General features: G+C 37.8%; 1 protein-coding gene across 2 annotated transcripts in view; it reads right to left on the bottom strand.

Annotated features, from left to right (window-relative positions):
• Positions 1–4,276: 4,276 nt before the first annotated feature.
• The window catches only part of LIN7A (lin-7 homolog A, crumbs cell polarity complex component), a 46,318-nt gene continuing 30,169 nt past the window's right edge, over positions 4,277–20,425 (bottom strand). Inside the window, exons 3-6 of one of the 2 annotated variants that reach the window (XM_071423362.1) lie at positions 14,613–14,684; positions 12,053–12,262; positions 7,611–7,819; positions 4,277–6,072 (exon numbers count right to left, since the gene is read on the bottom strand). In XM_071423362.1, the coding sequence (XP_071279463.1) occupies positions 6,030–6,072; positions 7,611–7,819; positions 12,053–12,262; positions 14,613–14,684 (534 nt within the window). In that variant the 3' untranslated portion in view covers positions 4,277–6,029. Of the gene's footprint in view, positions 6,073–7,606; positions 7,820–12,052; positions 12,263–14,612; positions 14,685–20,425 lie in introns of both variants that reach the window. The other variant, XM_071423361.1, reaches the window with a different exon arrangement.

Genomic DNA, 20,425 nt, shown 5'->3' with positions numbered 1-20,425 from the left:
AAAATCAGGTGTTCTGCCTGACTTCTGAGTCACTGCAGCTGTTTCAAAAGTGAGTTTTATAGACAAAGAAACATGCCAAATCTTCATCTGATTTGACACTTGGACCTATTATTTTTTTCCCTCCTATTTTTTTTCCACCTTTGAAGATTGTCATTCTTTGACTCTTGGCTTACAGAGCAACTTTGCTTTAAGATTGCATTCATCTCCTCAGTAAGCCAGATCACCTGCATAGCTGAGCTGAATAATTTAATAAAGGCAAGATGACTGCATCTAAAACGTGCTTTGGAGGTGTACAAATTGTAATGCAGACAGCTGCTGAGGGTTCATTAGTTCAGCAAAGACTCTGGTTGGAGACTCTTTTGTATTGCAATGAAATCACCTGCAAAGTTGGGAGTCAATGACATTTCTCACATCCTTGCTCCATGCAGATTTAAATAATCATCCTAGAATTAGCCAGGGATACAGGGAAGAAACCAGCCTCAGCCACACCAGCCTCAGTGTAAAACTTGTTTACAGCTGTCAGATTATTATTTAAAGCAATTGGCATGCATTCTGACAAAATATATTTTTTGCCTTACCTTGCCTTAAAGTCTAAATTTGGCAAACAGGTAGTCACACCAGACAACTGCAGGATGAGCACAGGTTTCCTGTTACCCTCCCTTGCCTAGGATTGTAATCTTTTTAAGAATCAGGGGGTTTCTAACAGAACTGGAGAACTTGGGCTGCTGTCAAGCACCATAGTCAGAACATGAAAACTGAACAGGACATCTGGTCATTAACAAACAGTGAAGGCTGGCAGAGCCTGGGCTTTAGCTCTGGAGCTTGCTGAAGGTAGGACTATTTTATAATATTGACTTCTTTCCTCTGTCCATTTAACTAAACAGTGGTGACAGTTTTCTGAGGGCTCCTGTATTTATTTGTCAAGCTGGTGCTTCTTGGGGTATTGCCTTCTCCCAGGGCCTTTCAGAGAGGAATCTGCCTGAGAATGTAAGATGTGGTACACAAAATGTAGCTCCTAGATGGTTTTCCCTGCTGAAAAAAGGAGAACTTTTAGATGCCTGCGTACTTCAGCTAAATAGCAATGCCTCAATTAAAGTTGTGGTGGAGGAAGAGGAAGAAATTTCAGGAGTGTCTAGAAGGGGGGAAATAAAAATGCCTCTAGAGCTTGGATGTAATGATCCAGGATTCTATTTGGGTGTCCCTCTGAGGAGGGTAGGCAGTGGTACCAGCTAGGTGCCAGGCAGTGGTGCAGACTGTTACCATCTTTGAGACAATCACAGATACAATGGAAACCCAATTTCATGGATATCTTTGGCAAGTCCCTGCTAAAAGCAGAGCAGCTGCTGCAGTGGGAGATTCATGGCTTACATTGATTTGTTACTGCACCTAGTTTACATGGCTCCCTTCAGCAAGGCATTGAGACGTGCTTCACCTATTTTTTACTTCAATGTAGATGATACACTTGCCTAGCATTGGGGACATTTTTTTCATCAGTGCATGTATAATCTTTAGCAACAGCAGGTGAAGTGGGATCAGACCCTGTGTGCAGTCCAATACCATGTTAATATTTACATTAACCCTAGAATTATTACCCAGGTAAGAGTATTGCCTTTATTGCCATAATCCTATGCTACTTGCCATTCTTAACACAAGAATATAAACATATAAACATATACATATAAATCGAGTTCAGTTCTGACTTGTCCACTCACTGTAAAATGTGTGGCAATATGCTGAACGACTGCTGCGTGCATCTCTGTGCGCAGCTTTGTAACGCTAGGAGGAAAGAAGCCCGCAGCCCTCGGTGCCATGAGCGTCGCTTTACACTAGGCGTCTCCCTTGGCACATTCATTCAGCTGCGAGCTCTGCTTGCCACACAGAGATGTTACAATCCAGCTTCACACGTCTCAGAGAGAGGAAGAGTTACTCCTCTACACTATCAGCTCTTTATGATTTTGACAGAAGGAATTGCAATTGCTGAAGCATGCACTTTTCTTGTGCTCGATGAGTTGACAAGAATATGTGAAAACAACTATAAGAAAGCAAATGGAAAGATAATCAGAGGTTAAACTCCTATATGACTTTTTTTCCTCTTGGATCTTGGCTGTTCCTTTTAGACATCTGCTTTTGTAATCTTTTTACTTAATCCTAGATAGCTGCAGGTTTTAGATTTCAGAACTGGGCAAGTTTTGCTATGACTTTTGTTATCCCAAATCCCTACGATGGAAGTTTAATGGCTGTCATTTTTGTGTACCTCTGTTTGTAACCAGAAATCAAAAGCAATAGTTCATCTTTTTGGTTGCAGGTATTGTAAAATGCACACACACTAGCCCAGTGCTGGGGTGGCAGTAGAGACTTCTGCTATTAGCATTCACAGGCTGAAGCTTGTTGCAATCTGCTCCTGTCTGCACCACAACCAAAGCATTTTGCTAACAATATCTTTGCTGAGCTCTTAAATTTCTTAGAATGGTTCAGAACATACATCTGTAGTGACAGGAGCCTCCTTACAAAGCAGAACATGTGCAAGGCCTCTTGGTCGTCTGAGCTATGCATGTAGAGGTTTAAAATTAGGGAATTCAAACACTGGGGACTTTTTATTTATTATTTCAAAGCTGTGTATGAGTGTAGCAGCAACACCCCCTTAAAAGCCATTATTTATTCTAAGCTAGTAGTTTAAGTTGTTTAGTAGTGGCTCTGCTTATGATCTTTTTAACAGAATGCCTTACTATATTTTAAGATGTATGTCAGAGACAGGTGAAATGAATCACATTTAATGGATACCTCCAACTCTTGACTTTGGAAACAGCTCCACAGCTTGATTTTGGACAGCTGAACGTAGAGATAATGAATTCATCAAACATGTATCTAAATCTTTCTGCTCATTCAGACTGCATTCACTTCATGTACAAGCAGGGTTAACATGGGTCTGCTTGCAAGACTGTTTGAGCACATCCCTAATTCAACCTGACCTTCTCATGGCAAAGCACAATGAGCTGTATGTCTCATCAGACGTGTACAGCAGGCAGCACGTTCTTGCAAACTGTCCCAGAATACTCTCAGGTTTAGAAATCTGTTTTGTTTTATTAGATGCTGGATATGGAAACAGTCTCACTAAAAGTTATGGAGGGACAGTACTGCTTCTAGCTAATAATCCACTGCTTACACGTGCAATGGTCCTTAGTACTTCCAGACACTTTTCTGCATAATTCTGAAATTCAAGCTGGTGAGCTTTTTGCTTTATCAAAGACTATGGAATTCTTCAATATCTTATAAAGTGCCAGTCACATCAAATAACACAAACAGAAAAACTATGGCTAGCACAGCAGAGCCATCAACTTAACTAAGTAAATACCACCAACACTAAATCTCTACTATTATTAGATCCTGCACCTGGATCTTTGGTGTAAGTGAACATGATGCTAGAGTGTGTAAACATTCCTTTGGCTACTGTAATAAAGAGACAAAAAAGGCATCTTGGATCTTCAACCTCAGTTTGCTGCCACTGCAGAGAAACATGAGGGAGAGCCCCAAAGGTAAATATAGGCAATAAAACTCACTAAGTTGACTGAAAGAATATCAGTTTAGTGTAGTGTAACAGCAAATGCCAGGAGACCAATCAGTTAAAATACAATGCACAAATAGCTGCAGACCTACATGTGGAAAGTGTTGTCTTCCCTGCACTTCTTCTGAATACTAATTCGCTCATGTGCACACATGGAAGTACCATGTTAAATCAGGACTAAATACATTTAAATCATAAATGAAAATACTGACTAAAATCCAAAACCGTATCACAGGCTTAGGGACAGTGGTTATTTTGTGATTACGTAGCTGTATGTTTTATTGATCAGTAAGGGGCATGAAAAGCAATAGAAAGCTATTTCTTCCTGTTTTCACTTCAAAGTCATTGACAGTTCTTACTGTTAAATGTTGGTGAAGACTAGAATGTTAATTTTAATGTGTATAAATAATTTATTGAATAATAATATATGAAAATGAATTTTATATGCTTCTCTATATGAATTACAGTCTATTATTGACATTTATTAATCAGCACATTCCACTCAAATTTTTTGAAGAAGAGGAGGGAAGGAGGTTGAGAGGCGGTTTGGAAAAATGCAGTACAGTGGGCTGACTAAATCTGAATATTTGGTCTCTGAAAATGCAGCTATCAGGGTAATCCAAATCATACTGATGAGATACAAGACAGTTATATGCAGTCATAATAACAACTTAAAAACTTTCAATATTAATAGCAATGCCTGTTTGAGAACAGTTTTAAAATAGGTACGTACAATTTTATTAAGTATAAAAAGACACCGTGCAGAGCACAATACAATATATTTCATCTTCAGTTCTGGTCTCTCTTCAGAGACCATCAAGCTCCACTCTCTTAACTGATATTGTCACCAATGATTACTGAATATAATTACCTCTCTGTATAAAACAAGGCTTCTCTAGATGAATTCATGCTGTTTGGTTTTAAACATACAGTAATTTCCTTTCAATGGCTACTTACACTGATCAAACACTGTCAAGTCTGTTGGCTAGCCTGCATTTGGTTTCTAATATATGCTATGATACTGCCAATTTACCCTGTTTTGCTTTGTCTCTCTCTGTTTGAGAATAGACCCTCCAATATATTAATTGTTTCTGACTTTGTTCCAAGTTCAAAACTAGAACACTGTTTCTGACCATTTATACATTCCATTCTGCACATTATTGAACTTTCATTGACATCAGCAGGAGTTTCCAACATGCAATGACTGTATGGTTTTCCCCTAATCCCCTTTTCTCCCCCAAGTCTTTTCTAATGAAGCATAGAAGGCATGTAAAAATGATCTTTTTTTTTAGGATTTGAGGGTCCATTTTCTTATTTTCTTGAAAGCAGATGACATTTATGGCCCTCCAGCTTTGACTATCTTCTTTGGAAAAGCAGACATGTAAACTTAAGAACTTACAGATTTTGCTTGCACATTCCAGTTCAGTTTAATTAAAAAAAAAAAAAAGTCAGACTGTAATTTCAAATTGATTTAAATGATAATGTGTGAGTCCTAAAAGAAACAACTTACATTTCCTCCTCTCTAAAATATATTAACATTAGACTGGAAAATAAATAAAACAATACAGAAGTGTAGAGATTATGCTATCACAGTAATATCTGCCAAACAAAGCTTGGTCTTTTGCTAACATTAGCTTACTACATTTGCAATACATGCTAAGCAAAGACCCTACTTCTCTAACAGGTACATTCAGACAATATATATTTTATTGAATAAATATATAATATATCCAGTTATAGATTTCTGAATAGTAACTATAATAGATACAAGCAATACCTACGTTTAAAAATACAGTTCTAGGCTTCCCTAACTTTACTACTAATAAAATTAAAGTTGACCTAAAACTTTCTCACTCTGTTGATGCATAATAAAATATATGGAAACACCAAGAGTAAAAAGCCAATTGCTTCTACAAATGGAATACTTTATAAATATAGTAAATTGCTATTTCCAGAGGGAAATCTGAAAATTATAAACAGGAAGTTAGGTTAAAACAGATCTACCAGATATAGTACAAAGTGGTTATGAAGCATGATGTACAAGTTTGATGTCTGTGGAAAAATTTTGAACTGATGTTTTTCATTTTTGGAGATAACTGTAGAGAAAGATCCTGCTCTCAAAAGCAGCCAATCTTAACCTCCCTAAACAAAACTTTCAGTGACTAGAGAAAACCAACTAGAAATTTGTCAGAGTAAGGAGTGCAAGAGGAGATCAAACAGAATTATTTGGAAGCCCTGGACTTGGCTGTTTCATAGGGTTTACCAATCATGCCGTTCTCATTGGCAACAGAGTCACAGAAGCAAAATGTATCTGTGACCACTGTGTGCTGAAAAGCCTTACCATGATGGTGCCCTCCCTACAACTCCCTTTAGTCTGGTACTGTACATTCTCCAGATGAATTCTGTTTCATGTTCCTGTAGTTGTTTTCTTTTGCTGGAATACTAGAGTACAGCTCTGGTTGCCTGATTACTGAACTCTTGATTGAGGCTTCTTCTTTCTCGAGAACAACCTAGAATTAAAGAAACACATTGCTCAGAGCAAGCAGAAAGAATTGAGGAATTAAGCTGGTGGCTGTCTCTGCCTGCTATTTCTCCCTTTCAATTTAAAATCAGCAAAAATTCCTTACTGGCTAATGAAATGATTTAGGCAACTGAAAAGAATTAAAAACTTCATGTGTATGTCTGTCTCCTGCAATGACCCTGGTTTACTTAGAAACCCCAAACTTACTTCATGAAATACTACTGTTTATACCTCTTGTCTGAGTAGAGGCTCTGGGGTGGAATTCAAAACCTTCTCAGGGCCCTTGTTTGCCCCAACAAATCTGGAATACTGGGGGTCACAGGACAGGGTGTTTACAAGGTGGGTGTTTTCCCCTGATTACCAACAGAGGTCAGTGTCAACACTGATGAGGATGAGACCATCACTGAGAGCTTCAGATTTTGACCATTTGGGGACTTTCTGAGTCACTGACTCTTTTAGTACATGTATACTGTTTTGGGAACAAACAGCTATGAGATGAGGGTTGGGACTTAAATCATTAGGACATGCTTCCTACTTGATTTTATTTAGGCAAATGGAGCATATCTATAAATGCACTCATAGCACAAACTCTCACTGATTTCAGAAAAACTGCATATACAGAGAACCTCTGAACCTCACACACCACTGGGAGACTTGCAAGCCTCTTGGAAGTTATTGTGATTTTGAATGTCAGTTAAGAGTGAATGAAATACTTCCTACCAAACTGTATCCAAAAGCAAGCACTTAGAGGTGCCCAGCAGAGTGACCAGAATGAAGCGTTCCCTGTGGCAAGGAAGAGGCTTCAAAGACTTTTCTTCACCTACCACCAGCAAATCTTGAGGTTTCATTGTAGAGTGGTAACAGATTAGTTGAAAATGCTTTAAACTGTCTAAACCTGGTGGCATATTCTTGTCATAAATGCTCTGGTTGTTAATATTAGAGAAAAAAAAACATTCCCAGGACTCCTTTCACTTACAGATAAGCCAGAAGTGCATAGTGGCTTTTGATCTCAGGGTTTTCAGTTGGAAACTGGCTCCAGAATTTTCTAGTGCCTTTAACCTGTTTTCAAAATGCATCTTTACTGGGAAAAAACATGTGGAAAGGTACCAAAGAATGAGCTCTGCTCATCCTGGCAGTATGCGCTGGCTGGGTCCCCAGGGGTACCTCCAGGCCCCTGACTGCCCCCCTTGGGGCTCCCTCCATCCTGTCCCAGCCCAGGACCTCATGTCAGGCACTAGGGCTGCCATCTCCTGCCCCAGCAATGCCCCAGCAGGGCCAGTCTCCAGCTCCCCATAGCCCTGCCCTGCCCAGCCATGGGGTGCCACTAAACTGGGCCCACTGTGGGCTCATGTCCCAGCCTGTTTCTATCCCCAGACAGGTGCCCAGGCCTGGGGCTGCCCTGCTCCTGTCTGGGGCTGAGATGGGCTCTGGCAGCAGACGCTGCCCTGACAGACACCTGGAAGTGGCTGGCCCAGGTGGGGTGCTGCCAGAGGACTCTAGGGAAGAACACTGAATCCTCTCACCTACGACATATGGTTTTGCTGTGTAGTTTGCTGCTGCTGCTGCTGCTGAATGAGCAGCTGCTGCTGCTGCCGGCGCCGGGCTGTTCTCAGCTTTTCGAAGCGAGCCTCCATCTCCTCCAGCACCTTGGGAGTGTAGCGCACCACCAGCTTCACGCTGTCCTTGGCCGCCTTCAGCAGCTCCACCGCCTTCTCGTGGTGCTCTCCTTCCACACTCTGCCAGCAGGGAGAACAGATTTAATAGTGAAAATGATGCTTTGATCCAGAGCTGTGTCCTTTTCATATGGAAAGCGTGGCAGAGTTTTACGCAGTTTCCACACCTTACATTTTTTAAGGGACCACTAAAAAGAAAGCATTAAGTAAGACTTATGCACTGCTGGGCATGTATTAATTTTCAAGCCCTGACTTCTATGCTATTGTTGTTTGGAACAGTAAATTTCCAAAAGAGGGAGGTGACTCAGCTGTTAAACAGAGTATTCAATTTCTATCATTAAGTGGACTGACTGGAATCATATGCCTTTTAGGCATGTGCATTGTTACACACCTTAAGAAAAAGGGGAAAATGTTCTAATGGTGCACAATTGTCCACTTGTTGTAGGACATATTCCAAAAACAAAAATATCTCTGCACAGAAAAAAACCCAATAGCCTGAGCATCGGTAACCTTCACATGGGTTTTAGATAATCTAAAAATAAGTCTTTTTCTTCCCATTTAAAATAAACCAAAGTTTTAGTACCTGCTGTGTTTTAAAACTCTTATGTATTTTGGAAATATAAGTCTTGAGAGAAAGTGTACAAAATTTGGCATTGTTTTATATTTCCTTTTTTGCTTGTAAATAATGGTCAGAATGGCATGGCATAGACATTCAGAGGAAATGAGAGGATATTCAGTGGTGTCATTTTGGTTTTGCCGTGCAACAGCATAAACTTAGAACAGGCTATGAACAAACACTGTTTCCTCCCAAGCTTCATGCAATAGAAACATTTGTTTGCTTGCAAAATGCTGGATGGTTCTTATAAACACCAATAAGAAATTGTGATTGTTTTGTAGGGCAATAATAAGACAGGGTGTTTTAATACATCATTCAACAATCTAGCAAACTGCGTTGAATTCATGCTTGTTTGTTTTCTCTCCTGGTTGTTCCCAGCCTTGTTTTTCCAGTTTAGACAGTATTTTTTAATTAGAAATGAAGGGTTTGACTTTGCTGCTATCCAGGTCAATGGAAAACTCCCATTGATCTGAATGGTAACGATGCAGAATTAAGCCTAATGCTCTGAGCCATAAGCAAAGAGGGGACAAAACCAATGGCAAACATAGCGATGCTAAATACAAATCCTGCTCTCTGAACACACCTCACTCAGATCTTGACAACCACAGTTTTCAGCTCTTATTAATATGATCGTTAAACTTGCTCTTAATGTCTTTATTGCTGCTTGCACTCCAGTTTTCAAGGTATTACAAAAACTTTACCTGCTTAACAACAGCTGCAGAAATTACATAGAGCAGGAAAAGGAAAGAGCAAAGGGGGGTGTTTTGCTGTTGGAATGCTTCTGCCTCTGCAAACCTCTAAAGCTGGGCTGGCAGAGGACTCCTGCTGGTATCGGTCATTCCTCTACAAGGTACTTTGCTGACTGGATTATGCTGGTGGGGGACATTGCAAGGATCTGACACACTCATGTTACTTTAGAGCTGCCCACCTAATGGGTAAAATTGTTTTTGAAAGTATATATTTACTTAACATATAATTTTTTATTTTATATACTTATATACACTTATTCCTTTTTTCCATTATTGCATTGGCAGATTGCATGAAAGAGAAGGATGAAAAACATTTGTAGAGACAAGAACAGCAGAAAGAACTGCAGATATTGTGTGGGCAAATACCAACAATTACTCTATCCTGGTTCACAGACTTGCCATTAATCTAGAAGAAAAAAAATTCACTTTCCTGAAGACAAAAAGAACATCTGCTAGACCACAAGTTGGGAGACTAAGAAGAATATTTCTCTTAGGTATCCCTACAGAAATACTTGGTTGACAAATTAGTCATTATAAATCTATTTTGCATCCATTCTGTATCTGACTCACACAAGGTATCTGACAAATGCAGAATCTTTGCCAGATATCAACAGGCACCAGCAAGTGTTTTTGTCGAGCCATCTGCAGGGCTTACTGCTTTCAATTTCCTTTATTTTTAGGGGGTGTGGGACAAAAGTATGTTACAAAATCCTCAGCATAATGAGAAAACACTGTTTTTTAACATGCAGCCAAACAGCTCAAGGAACACTCTTCCCAGTCATGCTGGGATAACAAATCTGCATTCTGAACACACAGCTCTAATTTTATGTTCCTAATTATAAAGTTGGATAACCATCAGTGATTGAGCACAAACAAGTTACAGATATTTCATTCCATTCCCACCACTGAACTGTCTGTTCTATTGTACATACTGTACATTATTTGCTTTTCTCCAGCTCAATTAAGAGAACCACAGAGTGAGTGTCCCAGTGAACAATGCTAAATTTAGATTATTTTTTGTCCTGTCTCAAGCTTGTTTGCAACAAATAATCACTTCTATAATTTTTGTCTTTTTTCAAATTATATTGTGTGGGATTATTTAGCCCAAGACTGGTTTATGAACAGTAGTTGCTCACTACTGTGAAGGTGGCCTGGAACAAGTTGCCAGAGAACTTGGAGATGTCCCATCCCTGGAAGTTCAAAGTCAGGTTGGATGGGTTCTGAGCAACCTGCTCTAGTGGAAGGTGCTCCCACCCAAACCGTGCTATGATTCTGTGATTGTTTCAAGTACCAACATGAATTCAAGCTTTGAATTCCGTTGTTTGCTCTGAATACAAAAATACATCTTTTTCATCTCTAAAGCAACTTTCTCTTGTGTCCACATGCAATTGGGAATTTTGTACTGTGTTTTTTGCTGCATTACCTAAATAGATATTCTAAAGTGCACACATCAAATTTTTGACTGGAGAATCATAAAATAGAGGTGACAAGAGGGTCAAATTCAATATAGCTTGACATCTGAATGTTCACCACTTTCCTCTCTGGTCTTTGTCTAGATACTGTTGACAGTAAAAGGATTTTTCAAGAACCATCCATCAATTAGTACATTGAAACTATTTTCACCTTTTTAATCACTTGTTGAAAAAAACAACCACAAAATTCTCTGGTTAACTTTAAATCAGTGTGAAGTTTAAACAACTTCCTAAAGCATTCCATTGAGTTCTTTTCATTGAAGACTAAATAATCTTTTCAGTGGGTTTTTCTTTTCTTTCTTATTGCTATTTGGTACAAGCAAGTTTTTAGAAATAGTATTTCTCTTTTGAGACCATGATAATTGATAGAAGAAGTGGTAAAAAGTCTGTCTGAAGTATTACCCTAATATTTTGTTACAACAGAAAGGGAATAGCTAGTGTTGAGAGAAATAGATGAAAACATAGAACATTTCTATTGTTTTTCACCTTGCAACAATGAAGAAATTTAAGTTTTAAAGTCTTAGATTTCTGACTGAACTCAGAAACTGCTACTCTGTGCCTTTGATGTATTTAAATACAAGGTCAGATGGAGGTTTGCATGGAAAAAGACTACATGTTCACAAAGGGAAGGGTAAGGTTATGTGAATGAGTATTCTAATCTTTTCAATACTTTCATTTTGCTTTGTGTGCTCTTTTACAAAGTAATGTAAAGGCAGAATTTAACCTGTATCATGGAGTCAGAGCCTTATGGGTCCTCTAATCCAACAGCCCTTTTTTTTTACCTCCATGTTGACATTCACAGTGAAATTACTACAAAATACTCCAGCTTGATATTCATGAAAAATGACCATGAAAAAAATGTACCATTTTACTAAACATACATGTTCCCTGTATGGGAGCATTTGTACTGCTGATTTCTCTGACAAAGATATCACAGCTGGATGAATATCACTAAAAGAAATCTAGAATGCACCCTCCACTGCAAATCAGCACCAAATGTGCTTACCAAATTTCTTTCAATTTTATGTGTTCAGAGCCTTTGAAGGTCACAAGACTACATAAGTGCCATTGTGTCATCATTGTGCTTGGAAAGGGCTGAGTGCCTTGAAGGCTACAAAATGAAAGAACGACACTCTGTTATTAAGCTTTTACTGCAAGATGAATTTACAGAATTATCAATTATCATTAAGGACATAGGTTCCTTGTAAATTAGGCAGGTGGTGTGGATTTGAAATGAAAATGTACCATTTCCCAAGCACTCTCCATTACAACAGAAATTATAATGGCACAAAATTGTTGGTGGAGCTCTGCCTCACTGCACCACAAACGCACACTGAAGGTCTCTCACAGAACTAATTATTTTTGTTTCGTGTGGCTGCATTTTAAATCACAATGTTAGAACAGCTGTGAAAAATGAAAATCCAGATGAATATGAAAGCTCTATCAAATTTCCACATACCACTCCATTAACTGAAAGCAGCTGGTCCCCACGTTTGAGCCCACCATGCCTTTCTGCCACTCCTCCAGGAATGATACGAGAAATATAAATAGGTGAATTTTGTTCCTTTCCTCCCATGACATTAAAGCCCAGGCCTTCCTCAGTCTTTGGCAGCTCCACCACTCGCGGGTGTGAATGGCCTTCACTCGCAGCAAATGCAGCAACTGTTGCCTGGAAGAAAAAAATGATTGATTTGGCTATTTAAGGGTAACAGTGATAGACACTTTGTTGTTCATTTGCAGGAAGAATTCCTTCCTGTGAAAACATTTCTGGATGTTACTATGACATTCTCTGATTATCTGAAAATATTTTAAAAACTAAGTTCTATGCCAATGTTTTTTGAAATAAAGGAATAAACAGAGGAACTAATAGTTAGGTGACTTGTCAAAGATAATACAGAAAGTTACCAGCAGAGCCAGAAGCAGCCACCAGGAAGCCTTACTCTGTGGTGATGGCCCCTTATGATCATTAGTGCATTTCTTCTTTGCCTTTTCACAGGGAGAAAATTTATCCCTGTGGGATAAGATAATGGAATCTCTAATGTGTTCCTAGTTGAAATTAAGTGGATGAACTGAATTTTTAACTCTCTGCTTTGCTTTCAGAGTTATGGAATTATTTATTTTAAATTCTCAGATTATATTATTAAATTAAAAGTTTAGTTGATAATCTTTGTGAAGTCTTGCAAACTAAGTAACTTCTGGAACAGGAATAGGAGGTTTATATTATATAATTATGTCAAAACTTTTATGGAAAAATTAAATCTTAAGACAACAACAGATACATAAATCAATTACAAAAATCTAGATTGTTTAACTTATTCCAGGGGAATAAAAAAGAGAAGAAACATACTGTAAAGCTTGCATCCAGGAAAATATTACATTTATACTTGATTTTTCTCAACAAGCATTTTCCTACTTATTGGTCTTAATAAATCATTAAATAAAGATTAAGAGAATATTTTATCGTTTTTAAAATGTGTTTGAAGTTCAAACTGCTTGAAAAATTTTGCATCACACTAATATTTTTGAGCATCCTATAATGCTTATGCTTAATCAAAGCTAGTGGATGATGTGATATAATGGATCATTCCAAATTACATGTTTTTGCACATGCAGAACTTCTCATCATGCATACATATTATGTTAGACATGAATGCACTAGGAGAATGAAATGCAGACAGCCCAGAAATAACCAGGAAATATTGCACTATTGAAACATTGCTCTGTAACCTGCTGTTCTATATGAGTAAGAAATGAGAATGGGAAACACTAATTGAACTTCTCCCCATTTACTAAATAACATAGCAATAATTTCTATGTTTATCTGCAGTGTAAACAAATCAGGATTTCATATACACATTTCTCCATATAGAACGAAAGATCTTACAAAATTTACATTGACCATTAGCTTTCAATTAGAAGGTTAAAATAAGAAAAATGGCCTACAGAAAAGAAAGTCCTATTTAATATGGAAAATACGCTGCAATTTAGAGTATATTAGGTTATTTGCTGCTATTATAGAGCTTGCTTCCCTAAAATACTCTTAAATCATTTTGTAACATACTCCCAACCTTCCTCTTCTGATACAGCTTTAAATTAAAATCTCTGAGCATAAATACATAATAGTAAGGGATCTTAGTTCCACTAGGACTTCAGGGAGTTTATGTTCACAGGAATGGGACCATAAAGAAGCATCTCTAAAAAAGATTTATGGGTTTTGCGATTTATTTTGCATAGAATCTGCTATACCACATAAAAGACAGTGTTTTGTGCAAAATGATAATGGAAAAAAGAAAGCCATGGTGGACCCCCTTGTTTGGAAGCATCTATTTTTCTGCATGTTATGAAATACAGAGCATATTTCATACTGGCACATAGAATGGGTTCTTTCATGGTTGTGTGAAATCCTTTATCATTTCAGCAGCAGCAATAACATAGCTGTCATTGTCTTAGGATATAAGAAAGGCAGGTCCACATGGACAAAGAGACTATATTTTATTAAAACAGGCAATGTATCAGAGAAAAATCTCCAGGCTTACATTTAGCTGTGGAGTCAATAAAATGTTGATCAGGCCATTTCTGACACTGTTCATCCTTACCACTTGCTCAGTACCTACAGCTCCCATTAGTTAAAAGGGGAATTTTGATTGTTTAGTTTCTACCTCCCAAATAACTGTGTCCTCTCTGGATGAGATGTATGGGAAAACAGTCCATTAAAATATTGGTTGTTGCAGGCAGACTGCTATAGAAGAACCAGTAGATTTGCTTTTGCAAAGCGACTTTTCAAAAAGCATCATATTCCATAAAATCATTCTCTTTTCTTAAGCTACAGAAGCAGCATAAAGGTTGAAATTTTCTATTATGATTGTTACCTGGGAAGTAGCACTGGTTCTAGACTCTGGGCTGCCACTGATGTCTAAATTTTCTTACAGTGTACACACGAATACCTGAAACACACACGCGCACAGTCAATTACTAGATCACTTTGGGAACACGTATTTCAACAGCTGCACGTATCCTACCTTTGCAGTGGCCCTGGCTCGGAATTCGGGGCAGCCATTAACAGTTATGGTTTCATGCATGTATTGATACACCTAAAATGTTCATGAAAATAAAATGAAATTAATTATAGGAGCAAAACAAGGACTTTATTTTAACCCAGACAGGAGAGTCCCTTTCCCTCAAAGAACTAACATCCATTAATGCTGTATTCATGCAATCACATAGTAAAGTGTCTGCTAAACTTGAGCAGGCTTAGGTTAACAGAGAACATCAATCTGTGTTTCTCACAATAATTTCCAAACTTAACTTTACATCTTCCAACACAACTCCCTTCCATTCTCTAGCAAGTAGTTTCCTAAAACCAGCTAAGTTCTATGTTTTCAAAAATCCGTGTTTCCAGGCAACTGACTTGAATGCAAGTGATCTGAACTGACTTGAGTGGTGCCTCAGCCTCCAACAATGACTTCTTTGGTCTCTGAACTTTCTTATGAACTAAAAAACTTAGGAAACTGATGTTAAAAAAATATGTAAGCTGCTCAGCATATAGAAGAAAAATGCTGCTCAGCTGAAGAATGGAAGTAAAAATAGCTCTGGAGAAATGTGACAGTACTACCTTCCATCAAACATAACTAGGAATGTGAAAAGGGTTTACAGTCTGGTAGGTCTGGTCAGACATGGTCAGTGAGTAAGATTATCCTTTAAAAAGAAATTGTACATACATATAAATTACATACAATCACAATGCCAATATATATAAATTTCTGTAAGTTTTTTTTCTGGTATACACTTTTGACCCACCTTTCCTGGTCCTTAAGTCTCCATTTTAAACATCTCCAGTAAAGAGAAAGGAAAAGGCTTTGTCTTACATTGCCTTTTTCTCTAGATTTGTCACACTCTCAGAGTAAAAATAACAACAAAGCTTTGATACTAGCCAGTTATTTTGAAAGCAAACTTAAAAAATAAAAATAATTACATATAACATACAGAAAGTTTTTTGGAAAACAAAGGTGAGTGCAAACAAACCAAACCTTTTATTTAACTTTCTTATAAAATCAACAAACTTAAAAAAAAAAGTTGCTATATGCTACTGATTTACTGTGGGCATTTTCTTGACCTAATTCATCAGAAATTTTGTCGTTTCATATGTCATGTGTCTCAGGCTCCACTTCTGATCAGAGAGAAACTTTGCTGGTAAAGTATGTTAGTTTTTACAGCAATCTCCTTAGGTTCCTTGAGGAGTGCAGATTCAAATGTACTTTCAAAAATAAATTTCTCTTTCACTCATTTGCTGATGCTTTAACAGAAGTGCCAAAACTTTCCTCTTTGGTAATGTAAATGTTACTTTGGTGGAGAAGTACTTAACTGACCTACAAACAATGGCTTTTCTCATTGATAGACAAATGTTCCCCGTTGCCCTGTCCTGATGACTTGTTATGCAGTACCATAAGGATGCATCTCTCCACACTGAGCCTGTTAATATGAAACTTAACACACTGACAAGTATATGCTGCAAACATCTAAACAGAATTAAGATTTGTGTCTCATTTCTGATTTCAGTGGACAGACATGTTAACTGTTAAGTCATGGGGATGACTTATCCCCAGACCTTTTTTCTTGGGGTATCATACATAAGGGAAAGGCGAGAAAGGAAAGGAGATAACAAATGCAATACATTTCAGAGATCTAAAATACAACAAACACTTCCACAATACAGCAAAAGATTCTTTGTCTTGACTACTGTCAGCACATATGTCATTCTAGAACTGAATTTAAAAAAGCCTGGGCCAATGAAGAAAACTGAGACAAGGGGATCATGCTGAAAATCTTCCTGCTTTCTCCATTTGAAATGAAATCTTGCTTCCATTGGGAACATGGACACTGACCACAGCAGAAACCAGGATTTTGCCCTTACTTGTAAACATTTGGGAAAAGAAAGCTCTTTTATAGTCTCTACAGGATTTCTGGTTTCTTATGTTTTAGCACTGGATGATACCATCATAAAGATGGGTTGAGCCTACATACTCAGCATTCTATTGCACTGATCAGTTCAGTGTTTATTGTATTATGCTCTAGGACTTATTATTACATAAGAAGAATTACTACATTATATAAGAAGAATAATTGTGTGTAATTGCAGTGATGAGTCATTACATAGTTTTTTCTTCAAACCCATAGTGTACTGAACTACTAATAATGCTGTATTTTCTTCAGGTTCCACTTCATCTTAGAACATGACAGCAGATTGTACATATAGTTTTTGTTTGCACAGCTTTAACTGCTATGGCTTGCTAAAATGTCTAAAGACATATATTTGAATATTGAACTATTATGACATTGCTTCAAAAACAGGTCACAGTATTTCATATAAAGGAACAATTACTAAAAAGTTCTTTAAAATATTCATGACTAAGCTCAATAAACACAAAGGTGAGCTGATAATGATACATTCATTTTACTGTTTGTTGGGTTTGAAGTCACATAACTTCCTGTTGACTGCATCCTACCAGTATCTAGCTGGTAGACTTTTTTAATATCCAGTATCCTGGTAACTAATTTGTATACTGGTGAAAGAACAGACTCATGAGTGTGTGATTAAATTAGTAAAATAAAAAATAATCCAGCAGCTCAAAAACTTCTGGAAAAATATGATCAATAGTGTCATATAATCCTTGGGTAATCTGTAAATTCTAAATGCTAACAGATTTAAAATGCTGTTCTGCAAAGAGTTATTAGTGATTGTGGTATCTATACCTCAGTTCTTACAGAAAAAGAGTTCTGCATGTCAGATCTCACTGTCTATAAGCAACAGATGCAACCAGTCTTGAATATTTGCTTGAGGCATTTGTAAATCAAATTATCCTATTTGACAGTTAAATAATCCTGAATGTAATTTGAGTTTAAGAATGATAAAACATATACACCCACATAACTTTCTTATTACTGAGTCAGTCTGACAACCAAACACAGATTAATGGTACCTGTTCCACCAAGCCCCTTAAACTCTTTGTAGGGTTCACATCTAATCAGGGTTCATCCCTGCAGTGCACTGGAGTCCATAAACAAACGTTGTTTGTTCCCCTGTAGCCACACTAAGCCCTTTATCTATGCTGTTCTCAGCACCACCTTAGCCATGACTTTAGCACAACAAATCCATTCTGCTCCCTCTTCTATGTACACAGAACACGTAAACTGAAAATCTCTTTGTTCTCAGACTGAGTAAGTTGGTATTTAAATCCTCCTGCTATGAAATATAGCTTCTTGTTGAATCCACTGTATATGACAAGTAATTGAAATGGATTTAAAAAATCTTTTCTTTCAATTCCTGCTATTACCTGTACATCTGATTATATTTTTAACATATAACAATTCTCCTGAATCCAATGATGTCATTCCTTAAGCTGCTTGTATAAGATCTACTATAGCTTTCTTTACTTAAACAAAATATCAGTCAGTATAGAAAACAACAAAGGCACAGATTTTAATTTAAAGCATTTTAAAATCTCCCCTGTAGGATATTTACAAAAGAAGTATTTTAAAACAGTGATCTTTGTCAACTCCGATAGATGAATCATTTTGAAAGACATCATTGGATAGTATGATTGAGCTGAAGAAAGAAAATTAACATATTACAGAGTCACTGACTGGTTGAGAATGGAAGTGACTCTGGAGGTCATCTCATTCAACTGCCTTGCTCAAGCAGGGCCACCTAGAGCCAGTTGCCCAGCACAGTAACTAGATGGTTATTATATGTTACTAACTTGAAAAAGAGCATATCTATTTTTGTATGTACAGCTATATATTTTTTGAGTGTCTGTAAGACTACATGGGTGTTTAGTAATATTATTTACTGACAGACTCCATAAAAGCCTGATGGTTTAGTGCCTAGGGAAAAGAGCTTCCACGATTAATTAGTAATAGAAATTAAATTACAGGTGAAATGTCAATGATTCAAGACACAAACCTGCAGCTAGAAGGTAAATGGTAATGTTTCAGATCATTTCTCCCCCTCAGTGATTTCTACCAAAACTGTGAGTGTCTGTGTGCTGAATGTTCATTGGGTAAAGGCGTGCTGCAGGCAGGGGTTTGTTCACACAGATCTCATTTGTGCTGTGGAGCAAGACATACTCAGCTTTGTTTTCTCTTTCCTGTGGAGCACAGAATACAGCACTCCCATCAAGCAATACTCCTGAAAGCATGAATACAGATCTCAGACTTTTTCAGCTTCTGCAGGTAGTCTCCTCAGACATAACCTGAAGTTATTCTCCCACACTACTCAAAGATTACAAAGAGAGTGCAGGAGGTAAATTACAGCTAGAAGATTTGAACTTGGAAGTGAATCCTCCTTGTACTGTGTCAGCTCTCACAGGCACAGAGAAATGCACATTTTATTACCTCTCCCAGCAGGAGCTGCAGTGAGTCAGATGCAGCAGGTATTATTGTTATGATGATGGGCCTCACCCCCACGCATTCAGCTGGGAGGCAAAGCAGCTGGTTCAAGACTACTGGAGTGCAGGAAGGGGAACAGCCTTACAGGTACTTTAGGAGCTAGCTTCTTACCAAAAATTACTCCATACAGACTCATAACAAAGCAGGTTATTTAGGGCTTGGCTATTTAAGTCAACACAAAGCCGTAGAAGGTCCAGGAAAAACAGTGCACTTAGCAGCCTGTTTTGCCAAGGTGTCTATAAGCAGTGTTTTTCTTTACAATCTGAATGATACAGCATCTTTTCTGATGAATTCTCTAAGACAGAATCTAATTAAACAATTTTATTCCATTGCCTTCCATAAATGGTATTTAGTGATTCATCCCCTGATGAAATATGTAATTCTAAGTACAACTGTACCTACAATAATGATGCTCAACTTTAGGACAAGCCGATCTGAACACCAAAGGGCGGAGGTATGAGGCAGAAGTCATTTTACAGCAATGAACAGGTGCTCAGAAACGCCCCATAAACACAGACTACACTGCAATTCAGACCTGTGATATAGCAAGCCCAGACACAGTTTTCTGAAATTTCTAAGTGTGGAAGTAACCTTTTTTGAAAATGTTAGGGGCTTCTTGGCATGAGATCATAGATGTAAATAGTAATAATCAGCTGTGTTTCCACAGTGCCTGCAGTATGATAATAATAAAAAGACATAAAATGATTCCTTCAAGAAGTCACAACCTAAATAAGTGACTTAGGTAAATCACAGGTAAGCAGGTAAAAGAGTGAAATAAAGAAAAAACCTGCAAAAAAGACGGATAAATGATGTTTAAAATATATATTGGCATCATCTGGGTTTATCTCCTTTGCCGTATTTTTGTTGCTTCAAGTGTAGAAAAGAATTGTATCTCTGTTTTTGGAAGAAGACCTTCAAGGAAGGGAAGACAAGAGCCTGACAGACAGTACAGAGGGCAGAGTTAGCACGAGAATAACCAGAACAAGGAGGACATAATTGGTTTCACTGCTCTCCTGTAGTCATGTCAGTGGAACAGTGTACATGTGTGCATCCTTGCAGAACTGATGCTAAGCTATAAAAGAAAGAGATTGTTATTTACTTACACCTCAGTACTATGCAGCTGCCATCAACCAGCTGAATCCCTATCTTCCTAATTGCCTTTGTATGTCGGACTGGATGATAAATATTTTTCCCTTCTAAGACGTCAAGCAAAAAGAAGTATCTTAATCAGTCTTTCACCATAGTGAGAGGAGCAGAAGATGCTTTATTCAGCACAGTTGCTGGCCTCTCTTCTCCCCTCCTCTCCAAATCTGGAGCAGGAATTCAGTCTCCTTCTGCTTGGAGACCCACATTTAATTTCACTTGATGCATGACCCAGTCCTTGGGG

The sequence above is a fragment of the Agelaius tricolor genome, unplaced genomic scaffold (genome assembly GCF_023055355.1).
Source record: "Agelaius tricolor isolate 1412-34295 unplaced genomic scaffold, bAgeTri1.0.p SCAF_3, whole genome shotgun sequence".
NCBI lineage: Eukaryota > Metazoa > Chordata > Aves > Passeriformes > Icteridae > Agelaius > Agelaius tricolor.
The sequence above is the reverse complement of the archived record's forward strand: the minus strand, read 5'-3'. Positions and strand labels throughout refer to the sequence as shown.